This window comes from Carcharodon carcharias, chromosome 1, assembly GCF_017639515.1.
Source record: "Carcharodon carcharias isolate sCarCar2 chromosome 1, sCarCar2.pri, whole genome shotgun sequence".
Classification (NCBI taxonomy): domain Eukaryota; kingdom Metazoa; phylum Chordata; class Chondrichthyes; order Lamniformes; family Lamnidae; genus Carcharodon; species Carcharodon carcharias.
In genome coordinates this window covers 2,045,992-2,058,846 of record NC_054467.1, presented here as the reverse complement: position 1 = coordinate 2,058,846, position 12,855 = coordinate 2,045,992, and the positions used below count along the sequence as shown (strand labels likewise).

General features: G+C 44.1%; 1 protein-coding gene across 6 annotated transcripts in view; it reads left to right on the top strand.

Moving 5' to 3' along the window:
- Positions 1-12,855, top strand: part of LOC121284387 (B-cell scaffold protein with ankyrin repeats-like) — a 252,263-nt gene that overhangs the window by 234,767 nt on the left and 4,641 nt on the right. For 4 of the 6 annotated variants that reach the window (XM_041199838.1, XM_041199859.1, XM_041199831.1 and 1 more), the window contains 3 exons: positions 2,689-2,752; positions 4,443-4,472; positions 11,195-11,244. In XM_041199838.1, the coding sequence (XP_041055772.1) occupies positions 2,689-2,752; positions 4,443-4,472; positions 11,195-11,244 (144 nt within the window). The remainder of the gene's footprint in view (positions 1-2,688; positions 2,753-4,442; positions 4,473-11,194; positions 11,245-12,855) is intronic. The other 2 variants (XM_041199851.1, XM_041199845.1) reach the window with 1 other exon arrangement.

Genomic DNA, 12,855 nt, shown 5'->3' with positions numbered 1-12,855 from the left:
TGCTACACAAGCAAAGCGGGAGAGAACTTACAGAGCTTCACATTAATATAGGCAATCAGAGATAAAAGTTTACTTGTTTGGGTCTAGTTAAACAACCCCAACATTTTCCCTTTACAATTATGACAGTAACCATGATCATTTATAATAGTTCGTCAGTTTATTAGCTTCGAAGATGTCACTTTATTCAATGACTCACTCTTTCGATTTGCTCCCATGGTTTGTCACTCCCACACATGGAGCGTGTAATTCATTAATGAGTAATAACCTCCTTGTTAAGAAGCTTCGTGTGGTGTGGGAATACTCCTGCAACATTCAAACAAGATCAAGAGATTCCTTTACAATCCGAGCACTCTCAAATCATGGAGAGCGTTCCCAGGAAATGAGGGAAACTCATTTCACAGACGAGGAAAGAAAGAAAAAGTGGAAAATAAAACAAGATAGAAAATAAAGGAAGGAGGCAGGAGGAAGCACCAGATTTCTTCCCCTGCTCCAGATACCAAATGCACACAGGAGTTCCCAACATAAAGTAATTCGATAAAAGCAAAATACTGCAGATTCTGGAAACCTGAAATAAAAACAGAAAATTCTGCAAAACTCAGCAGGTCAGGCCGCCACTGTGGACAGAGAAATGGAGTTAACGTTTCCAGTCCGTGTGACCCTTCTTCAGAGCTCTGAAGAGGACTCATACAGGCTTGAAACATTAACTCTGGTTTTCTCTCTCCACAGATACTGTCAGACCTGCTGAGTTTTTCCAGCATTTTCTGTTTTTATTTCAGATTTCCAGCATCCACAGTATTTTGCTTCTATCTCAGTGTGAAACCCAACATGTGCAGACTAGACCAGGTAAGAGGTGGTCAGAACTCTGTGGATTTGTTTGGATAGCCAGGGTACCTGTTTGGATATGGTCCTGGGTCACCTTTGGGAGAGGTAATGCACCCTTTGAGTAGGTCAGGTGCTCTTTGGGATTGTTAAAAGTAGGCAGGACTTTGAGTAAACAGTGCAAAAAACCCATTGCAATTGTCAAAGCTCATTGGAACCATCAAAGCTGTCAAGGAATTTAACTCTGCTGGGTTTCAAATTTTTTTAAAAAGTGTAGTTTTATTTAAAAAATCAGTGCTTGACATTTCATTCTGTCTGTTGACATAAGTCTGAGGGTTATCATTATAGGATTTGTGCTGCATGACAGATTTTACAACCTAACATTATCACAGTGGGGTGCCTGTTAAGTGAGCAGTTTGATTGACAGCTCTGAGTGATTATCAAATAGAAATGTTTGTTCCATTAGAGACTTTTGAAAGAATTTCTATGGATTGAAAGTTTTTTTTAATAGCGATGTCATCAATAATCATAAACTTATTCCATGTCAGCATAGCTCCTGAGGTTTGCCCATGGTGGATACTAGGAGAGTTGGCATGGAGGGGGTAAGGGTAAAGGGTGGGTGGGGGCAAGGGTTGAAATGAGTTGGCACTAAGTTGGCATAGAGCCTATAAAGGGCCATGGAGATGAATAGGGGGCATAGGGTGGCTTAGCGGGTATGAGGGACCATGGGGGGTAGGTGGAGGGGTATATGGTGACATTGACTGCATGGGGGCCATGGGATGTGAGCGGAGGGGCAAAAAGGTGGCATGAGGGACTATGGGAGGTGGGTAGGGAGCATGAGGTGGCATAGATTGGCATGAATGGGGCATGGGGAGCACATGGGAGAGTTGAGGGGTGAGGGCTGTTTGCTGTTTATTATCATTTTTTAATAAATTAAAGAAAGTGCCAGACCCCAGAGGCAGGCCTCCTATCCAGGCCCACCTCCACACCCGGCAGTCTCAACACTCGTTCACGCTGGGGGCAGCAGGACTGACTTCTAATTCAGCCTGTTCATCCCTACCCCCATCCCCCCACCTCTGGGAATGAATATTTCGACTTCTGGGCCTCTTTTTCCCAGAGCCAGGAAATGTCCCAACTCTGTGCACCCACCCAAACTGGGAGCAAAAATCTAGGCCCAAGTGTTGGTCTTCTGATCCAATCTCTTTAAAATAAAAAGAGAAAAGATTGCATTTATGTAGCGCCTTTCAAATGGTGTATCAACCTGGACTTTGCTTTCCAGTTCCTGGAGTGAGAATTGAACCAACAATCTTTTGCCTCGGGGCTAAGATTGCTGCCCACTGAGCCACATCTGCTGTCAGCCTCTCAGAAAAATAACAGAAGCTTCGCCAATGAATTTTTGTGGCACCAGGAGATGCACAAATAACAAATCCCTCTCTGGTCTCACTCCTCCCTATCTCTGTAACGTCCTCCAGTCCTATAATCCTCTGAGGTCTCTGCGCTCCGACAATTCTGGCCTCTTGCACATCTACAGTTTTATTCAGTCTGCCATTGGAGGAGCCTTCAGCTGCCCAGGCCCTTAGCTCTGGAATTCCCTCCCGAAGCCTCTCTGCCCCTCTTCTTTAAGATGTTCCTTAAAACTACCTCTTTGTCTAAGCTTTTGATCACCAGCCCTGAATATCTCTGTATCTGGCTCGGAGTCATATTTTTTTTGATTCTGCTCCTGAGAAGCAACTTGGGATGTTTTACTATAAGGGCCCCATATAAATGTAAGTTGATGGTTGGCTGTCTCGTTCACTTGTCTGTTGCTGGTGCCCAAGTGAAACTGTAAGATCTCAGGTTTAACTGTTTTGTTTATCTCTTTTCTTAAAGGAGAAATTACGTAAACTCCGAGAGAATATTATAAAAAACAGGCACGACGTGGAAGATATCTACGGTAATACAAAGATTCACTCAATTTATTTGTTAAAACTGTCTTGATGTTTCAGCTCGAGGCTTCTGTCACTTTACTGATCGGAAATCTCCGAGGCCACATAGTCTCACCACGGACTCTTACATCTCTGATATCAATCTCAAAATCTATTTCCAACCAAGCAAACAAAGGATCATGGAATCATTCCTTTGGAAGCGTGGGTATAATGCACGAAAGGAGCCCATGGAATCTGCGTCACTAAGAGCTCTTCAATTTAACCGATCCACCTGAATCCCAACTCCCTGGTCTTCCATGTGTCCTTTTGTTAAATACTTGAGGTGAATAGCGGAGATACATTTAGGAGGAAGCTAGATAAACACATGAGGGAGAAGAAAATAGAAGGATATGTTGATTAGGTGCGGGGGTGGTGGTGGTGGGAAGAGCCTCATGTGGAACATTGATACTAGCACGGAGCAGTTGGGCCAAATAGCCTGTATCTATGCTGTAAACTTGATGTAAAAGCGGATTAAATGAGAAAAAGGGAGGCTTGGAGGACAGAAAGTGGCAAGAGTATTTGTGCAGTAATCCTGGTAGAGACAACTTGTTGCCCATTCTCAATGAGACCATTGAGAAGTATCACTGTTTGATACCTTGTCAAACATTCCCTGATAAACACCTTTGAGTAAACCTTTAGAGACCCCACTCCCAGCAAAAAGTCAGAGGCTATAAGCGAAGGATCAAAGATCAATATTCCAAAATCATTACACTCTTAATCTAGAAAAAGAGCAGGTGCACCCAATATTTATTCCTCAACCAACATGACAAACACATAGACTCTCTGGTCATTTATCTCAGTGGGATCTTGCAGTGCACAAACTAGCTTGTGCATTTCCTACGTTCTGAAAGTAACTATAGTCCAAAAAGAACCTTGTTGGCTGTTAGTATTTTGAGACATCCTGAACCTGCAAAAGGCACTATAAAAATGCAGCTCTTTCTTTCCTAATTGTTAAATGAATAGCGGAGTTGCTGTGAATCAGATCTGACTCTGCTTCACCAGAGCCTGCTGCCTTCAAGCTAGACTCCGACAGAAATTCTTTTGTTGCACAGGCCATTTGGTGGTGTAATGAAAACAAAAAGTACTGGAAGAACTCAGTAGGTCTGGCAATATCTGTGGAGAGAGAAGCAGAGTTAATGGTTTGAGTCCAATATGACTCTTCTTTGGAACCCACATGGTAGTGTCATGGTTTTTTGTTAAACGCCTAATCCAGTAGCCTGGACACATAGTACAGAGAACATGAGTTCTTAATACCACTATAGCGGTTTGAGAATTTTGAGTTAAATTTTTTAAAACCTGGAAACAAAAAGCTGGTCTCGGTAAAATTGACACGAAGCTGTCAAAATTGTCAAAAAAAAACCATCAGGGAAGGATATCTGCTGTCCTTACCCAATCAGGTCTGTATTTGACTCCAGACCCACAGCAATGTGATTGTCTCTGAAGTGGTCCTGTAAACCACTCAGTATCAAAACTGTAATCATGGGGGCAAGATGTCTCAGCACCATCTTCTCACAGCTGCTACAGGAGGGAAATAAATACCGGCCTTACCAGCGAGCTCCACATCCTGAAAATGAAGAAGAGAAATTTTGCATATTTCATCATAAAAAGGAGCTGAGAATCCCCAAATTAACAGTCGTACACTTATTTTTTTCTTCACAGATAAACTCAAAATTATTCATTTTTCAGATGGTGAGTAGTTTTACTATCCCAAGAAATTTCAGGAGACTTATTTATTTCCTCAAGAAGCTTTTAAAGATTTTTTTAAAGACAGAATTGATGTTAAAATTGTGATTAAATTACAGATCTGGATAAACACAAATCCATAGGATTTCAGACTATGGGGAGAGAGCAGGGGGAGTGGGACTTTCAAAGAATCGGCACAGGCATGATGGGCTGAATAGCCTCCTTCTGTGCTGTACTGTTCAAGATAACCTGTAAGTCTCAAACAGATATGGTACACGAGGAGAACGATTATCCCAGTCATTTCATCTAGTGCCGGTTATTACATTTAGTGGGTGTCCTCAGATAGTTGTGTAGTTTGCACATTTAACTCTTTGTGTCTGCTATGGCTTTAGTGCATAACACTCCCACCTCTGAGTCATAATTCCTGGGTTCAATCCCATTCCAGAGAATAGAGCCAATAAATCAAGGTTGATACTCCCAGTTCAGTACTAAAGGTGGGCTGCACAGTCAGAGGGTCAGTCATGAGAGAGTGCTGTGCTCTCGGAGGGTCAGTACTGAAGGAGTGCTGCACTGTCAGAGAGTCAGTACTGAGGGAGTGCTGTGCTCTCGGAGGGTCAGTACTGAGGGAGTGCTGTACTGTCAGAGAGTCAGTACTGAGGGAGCACCGCACTGTCAGAGGGTCAGTACTGAGGGAGTGCTGCACTCTTGGAGGATCAGTACTGAGGGAATGCTGCACTGTCAGAGAGTCAGTACTGAGGGAGCACCGCACTGTCAGAGGGTCAGTACTGAGGGAGTGCTGCACTCTCGGAGGGTCAGTACCGAGGGAGTGCTGCACTGTCAGAGAGTCAGTACTGAGGGAGTGCTGTGCTCTCGGAGGGTCAGTACTGAGGGAGTGCTGTACTGTCAGAGAGTCAGTACTGAGGGAGCACCGCACTGTCAGAGGGTCAGTACTGAGGGAGTGCTGCATTCTTGGAGGATCAGTACTGAGGGAATGCTGCACTGTCAGAGAATCAGTACTGAGGGAGCACCGCACTGTCAGAGGGTCAGTACTGAGGGAGTGCTGCACTCTCGGAGGGTCAGTACCGAGGGAGTGCTGCACTGTCAGAGAGTCAGTACTGAGGGAGCACCGCACTGTCAGAGGGTCAGTACTGAGGGAATGCTGCACTGTCAGAGGGTCACTGCTGCATTGTTGGAGGGGCAGTACTGAGGGAATGCCATGCTATCGGAGGGTAGGTACTGAGGGAGTGCTGCGCTGTCGGAGGGTTAGTACTGAGGGAGTTCTACTCTCACGGAGGGTCAGTACTAAAGGAGTGCTGCACTGTTGGAGTGTTGCTACTGAGAGAGTGCTGTACTATCGAGGGTCAGCATTGAGAGAGTGCCGCGCTGTCGGAAGGGCAATTCTGAGGGAGCACTGCACTGTCAGAGGATAAGTACTGAGCGAGTGCTGCACTGTCAGGGTGTCAGTAATGATTGAGTTCTGCACTCTTGGTCAGAACTGAGGATCTGCTGCATTGTCGAGAGTCAGAACTGAGGGAGTTCTGCACTGTCAGAGGGTCAGTACTGAGGGAGTGCTGCACTGTCAGAGGGTCAGAACTGAGGGAGTGCTGCACTGTAAGAGGGTCAGTACTGAGGGAGTGCTGCACTGTCGGAGGGTCAGTACTGAGGGAGTGCTGCACTGTCAGAGGGTAAGTACTGAGGGAGTGAGTGCTGCACTATCGGAGGATCAGTACCTAGGGAGTGCCGCACTGTCAGAGCATCAGCATTGAGGCTGGCCTGCACTGTTGGTGGGTCAATATTGAAGGAGTGCTACACTGTAGGAGGGTCAGCACTGAGGTCCTAAGTGGATTCCTGCTTATTTTGAAATTGTGTCCCCTGATTCTAGACTCCCCAACCAGGGGAAACGTCTTCCTACATCTACCATGTCTATTCCTTTAAGTATTTTGTAGGTTTCAATGAGATCACATCTCATTCTTCAAAACTCTAGAGGATACAGGCCCAGTTTCCCCAATCTCTCTTCATAAGATGGTCCCGCCTTCCCCAGAACTAGTCTGATGAACCTTCATTGCACTCCCTCTATGGCAATAAATCTTTTCTGAGGTAAGAGGATTAAAACTATACACAGTACACCAGGTGCGGTCTAACAAGGCTTCTATACAATTGAAGGAAGACTTCACTACTCCTGTACTCAAATCCTCTTGCAATAAAGGCTAACTTTCCTAATGGCTTGCTGCACCTGCATGTTAGCTTTCAGTGACTTAAGGACAAGGACACCCAGGTCCCTTTGTACATCTACACTTTCTAATCTCTTACCATTTAGGAAATATTTTGCACATCTGTTCCTTCTACCAAAGTGAATAACATCATATTTTTTCTACATTATATTCCACTAACATGTTCTTGCCCACTCACTAAGTCTGTCCAAATCCTCCTGTTGCCACTTTTCATCTTCCTCACAACACATTCCCGCCTAGCTTTGTATCATCCGCAAACTTGGAAATATTACATTTGGTCCCCACATCCAAATCATTGATATATATTGTGAACAGCTGGAGCCCAAATACTGACCCTAGCGGTACCCCACTAGTCACAGCCTGCCAACGCGAGAATGACCCATTTATTCCTACTCTCTGTTTTCTGCCGTTAGCCAATCCTTAATCTATGCCAGTATATTGCTTCCTATCCCACATACTTTTATTTTCTTAAACAGCCTCCTGTGGGGAACTTTATCAAAAGCCTTCTGAAAATCCAAGTATGCTACGTCCATCAAATCTCTTTTATCAATTTTGTTAGTAACATCCTCAAAAAACTCCAACAAGTTCATCAAACGTGATTTCCCATTCGCAAATCCATGCTGACTATGCCAAATCAGATCATAATTATCCAAGTATCCATGTATCACATCCTTTATAATAGATTCCAGCATTTTCCCTACTACCGATGTAAGGCTAAGAGGTCTGTAGTTCCCTGTTTTCTCTCTCCCTCCCTTCTTAAATAATGGGGTGACATTTGCTATCTTCCAATCATCAGGAACCATTCCAGGATCTATCGAATTTTGGAAAATGATCACCAACGCATCCATTATCTCCATTGCAACCTCTTTTAACACTCTGGGATGTAGAACATCAGGTCCTGGGGACTTATCAACCTTCAGTCCTATTAATGTCTCCAAAACAACCTTCTTACTGATATTAATTTCCTTCAATTCCTCATTCTCCCTAGGCCCTTGGATCTCTAAATCTGGGAGATTTCCTGTATCTTCCTCTGTGAAAACAGACACAAAGTAATCATTTAGCTTCTCTGCCATTTCTCTATTCCCCCATTATAAATTCTCCTGACTCTGCCTGTAATGGACCCACATTTGTCTTAGCCAAACGCTTCCTTTTTACATACCTGTAGAAGCTTTTACAGCCTGTTGTTATGTTTTTTGCTAGATTGCATCCATATTCTATTCTCCCTTTCTTTACCAGTTTCTTGGGCATAAATTTTACCTTTGGCAGGTGCGTGGGCCTGGGAGTGGTCGAGAAATGGACTGTCGACTGTGATTGGCCCCCGACTGCGATTTCACACTTGCTGGCCAATTAACGCTGAAATGCTCAGCTCTGCCGGGGTGGGGGGTGGGAAGAGGGTGGACGAGGACATCACCACGGGTGTGGCTGAGCGCTGTGAGACAGCTCCCTGAAGACAGACAGCTGCCTCAGGGCGCTGAAGACCTGAAAATCATCAAAAAAAAGGTTTTAAAAGCTGAAAAAAATGTCCAGCATCACAATCAATTACCTGAAAATATAGCTGATAAAAATGCTGACCTCAGATATTTATTTTTATTTTATTTCATAATGGAAATTTCATCCCACCCTCGGATGAGGTTTGATGAAAAATGCAAAGGCCACCTGGCCGATTCACCTGGCCTCCAACCACAAGGCTGGACGGGCCACGGAAAATCGGAGACAATGGCGCCTCTAATGCACTTAATAGCCCACCCACAGAATGTAAACTTCTATCTTTGGTCTTTGCTGTATTCCAAAAACCTCCCATCCTCAGGTTTACTACTATTTCTGGCAACTTTATAAGCCATTTCTTTTAATCTTATACAATCTTTAACTTCCTTTGTCAGCCAAGGTTGACTGACCTTTTTTTGGTCACCTTGAAGGAATGTATAGGCGCTGTAAGCTGTGTAATAGTTCTTTGAAGACTATCCATTGCCTATGTACAGTCATAGTTTTTAATGTATTTTCCCAATCCACCTCAGCCAATTTGTTCCTCGTGCCTTCATAATGTCCTTTATTCAGCTTTAACACCCTTGCTTAAGAGTGAACTTCCTCACTTTCAAACATAGTGTAAAATTCTAACATATTGTGGTCAGTCACCACTAAAAGTTCTTTTGCAACAAGATTATTAATCAGCCCTTTTTCATTACATAATACTAGATCTAAAATAGCCTGTCCTCTACTCAGTTCCCCAGCATAGTACTCTAGAAAACCATCCCTAACACACTCCAGAAACTCATCTTCCACAGCATTAATGCGCAATTGGTTTACCCAGTCTATATGCAGATTGAAGTCACCCATGATTACTGTATTGCCCATGCTACATGCTTCTCTCATCTCCTGATTAATACCATCCCCCACATTACCATTACTATTTGGTGGCCTATAAACAACTCCAACCCTTTGCTGTTTCTTAGCTCCACCCAAACAGATTCCACATATTGTTCTTCCAATCTGAGATCCTCCCTTACTAATGCAGTGATCCCATCCCTTATTCTCAGCTCAACTCCACCTCCTTTCCCTTCTTGTCTGTCCTTCCTAAACATCGAATATCCTCAAATATTCAGTTTCCAGTCTTGGTCACCGTGCAGCCATGTCTCCGTAATGACAATTATTATCATACCCGTTTACCGCTATTTGTGCCTTTAGATCATCTACCTTCTTGTGAATGTTGCACATTCAGGTAGAGTGCCCTTAACTTGTCTTTTTGACATCATTCCACATTCGAAGTGTACTCAATGCCACTGCTTTGTTTCTCCTGCCTTCTAGTCTCACTACTACTTCCTGGTGTCAACTTTACATACTTCCAATTTGGGCCACCCCTCAGGTTCCCATCCCCCTGACAAGCTAGTTTAAACCCACCCCAACAGCACGAACAAATCTCCCTGTGAGTATATCAGCCCCAGTCCTGTTAAGCTGTAACCCGTCCAGCTTGTACAGCTCCCACCTGCCCCAGAACTAGTCCCAGTGCCTCAGAAATCTTATGCCCTCCCTCCTACACCAGCTCTCCAGCCACATATTTAATCGATCTATCCTGCTATCCCTAAGCTCACTAGCACGTGGCAATGGGAGTAATCCTGAGATTACTGCTGTTGAGGTCCAGCTGTTTAATTTCTATCTTAACTCCCTGAAATCCGCTTTCAGGACCTCATCCCTCTTCCCACCTATGTCGTTGATACCAATGTGGACTACAACGTCTGGCTGATCCCCCTCCCCCCGAAAGATGTCCTGCAGCCGATCTGTGACATCTTTGACCCTGGCACCAGGGAGGCAACACACCATCCTGGAGTCATGTTTACTTCCACAGAAAAGCCTGTCTGACCCCCTGACTATGGAATTCCATATCACTGTTGCCCTTCCATTCTTCTTCCTCCCATCACCCTGTACAGCTGAGCCACCCGTAGTGCCGCCGTCTTGGCTCTGGCTGCACTCCCCAGAGGAACCATCGCCCACATCAGCATCCAAAATGGAGAAACAATTAGCAAGCGGGATAGACTCAAGGGACTCCTGCACTACCTGCCTGGTTCTCTTAGACTGCCTGGCAGTCACCCATTCCCTCTCTGGCTGTACACTTCTGACCTGCGGTGTGACCACCTCCCTAAACTTGTTATCCACATACTCCTCTGCCTCACGGATGCACAACAATGACTCCAGCCGCCGCTCAAATTCCGAAACCTGGAGCTTATGTTTGTGCTGCTGGTGACACTTCCTACAGATGTTTGTCTGGGACACGTGGTGTGTCCACAACTTCACACATACCGCAGGATGTACACTCCACTTGGCTGAGCTGATCCACCACCCCGTAATTGTAAAAACTATTTATTACACTTAGAGTAAGTAGAAAGAGTAGAATAAATTACTAGTAACTTAACTTTACTACACTTACGCTAACTTTATCTTACCTTGGCTTACTTTATTTCACTTTGACTTAGTTCCCTATTGCTAGTGTTCCTTACAGAAATCCAAATAGCTACTTATTTATAAATGACCTGTTTTTCTAGTTTTAAGATATTTAAACACACTCCCTAACAGCAGCTTCTCACCAACCAATGAACTTACAGTTTTCCTGTGATGTCACTGCGGGATTTTTTTTCAAACTCAGCCCGCTGCCCTCGTAGAGGTGTCCCTCGCAGGTCTGGCCATCTCTGCTCCCAGAATGTGAGGTCGGTCCCGAGCCTCGCCCTCTATTTATTTACTGCCCCTCGCAGGTCCAGCTGCCTCCGCTCCTGGAAGGTGAGTAAAGGCCCTAAGCCTCGCCCTCTATTTATCCACTGCCTGAGTAGAGGTGTCCCTCGCAGATCCGCCTGTCTCCGCTCCTGGAAAGTGAGTACATGAAGGAGAAAGGAATAATGATTATCGGGTGAATTGAGGATGGGAGGAGGCTCATTTGAAGAATAGAGACCAGCATGGACCAGACCTCTTTCTGTGCCCATTGTAATTCAATGTAATGTTTCCCCTTTGCAGATGCTAATACTAAGGATTATGACAACATGCCAGCAGCAAGAGGACAAGTGGTACAGTAGCATTCTAATATCTGACCTGTTTCTCCTTCTTTCCAGTGTGAATGATGGGTACCCAATGTTTGATAAGCAATAGCAGGATTATGGACTTAGTCTGTGAGGGACATATTTTGAGGCATCTTTGTCCTTAAAAATTCAATGGCATTGTGGACAATTTCTTTTTTGTCTTTAGGTGTCAATCATTTCTAATCTAATATCACTACCTCCACATCCTCTGAAATCTCAAGTGCAAATAACACTCAATTTTCCTGTCTAAACTCATCCACAAAATTATACAGAGCTATAAACTCTGATGGGTTTCAAGTAGATGAAAACATTGTGAAAATATAAACTCACTAAATTGGAGAATTGCCATCAACCAATGTCAGGAAAGGGGGTTGGATGGGAATAAATAGTTCAAGAGAAGCCTTCAAAAGGCCAACAACACTTACCTGGAACATCTCGAACCCTCTTACAGGTCCTGTCATTTGCAGATACTCTCTTTCTTCCCACTGCACTTCCTTGGGGTGTGCAGCATTCCCATAGATTGGAAAAAGCACAGTGACCTGACTTATCTTTGCAGAATGGGATAGTGGGATATCCATTGATTCATCAGATGCTGATCCCAGGCCTGATTGGACAATGGGACAGGTCACTTAGAATAATTGAATTCCAGTTCCACCAGATCCATCACATCTGCAGTCAAATTTCAGATTTCAGAAGAATGTTAAACCAGTGAAGTAGTGATAATGTGGGACTTCAGTTATCCTAATATAGACTTGGATTGTAACAGTGGAAAGGGCAAGGAGAGGGAGGAGTTCCTGAAATGTGTAGACTAGAACTTTCTTGTTCAGTATGTTCCATCCCAGTGAGGAAGAAAGCAGTGCTGGATCTGGTTCTGGGGAAAGAAGTGGGGTAACTGGAGTACATTTCAGTGGAGGAGCATCTGGTGAACAGTGACCACAATATACTTAAGTTTAAGAATAATTATGGAAAAGGGACAAGAGACAATTAAGGTGAAGATACTCAATTGGAGCAGTAATTTCAGTGAGTTGAAAAGAGACCTGGCCCAGGAGGATCGGAAACAAATTAGTTGGTAAAATTGTAAATGTGCAATGTTATATCGGTCTTCTCAATATGCGTTTGTGTGTAGATGTGTTTTTTTGTTTCATTATATCTTTGTTTTTGTGTGTTTGCCATTGTGTGCCTGTGTGTCTATGTATGTGAGGATATTTTATGTGTGTGTGTGTGTATCTGTATGTATGAGTGTGAGTCTGTGTGAGTGAATGTGTGTGAGGGCATTTATGATGCACGTGTATGTCTCTGTGCGTATGTGATTGTGTGAGTGAATGTATGTGTGTGTGAGGGTATTTATGAGCGTGCGTATGTATCTGTGTGTGTGTTTGTGAGTGAATGTGTGTATGTATCTGTGTGTGTGTGTGTGTTTGTGAGTGTGTGTGAGTGAATGTGTGTATGTATCTGTGTGTGTGTATGTGTGTGCGTATGTGATTGTGTGAGTGAATGTGTATGTGTGTGTGAGTGAGTGTGTATGTGTGTGTGTGTGTGTGAGTGTGTGTGAGTGAATGTGTGTATGTATCTGTGTGTGTATGTGTGTGCGTATGTGAT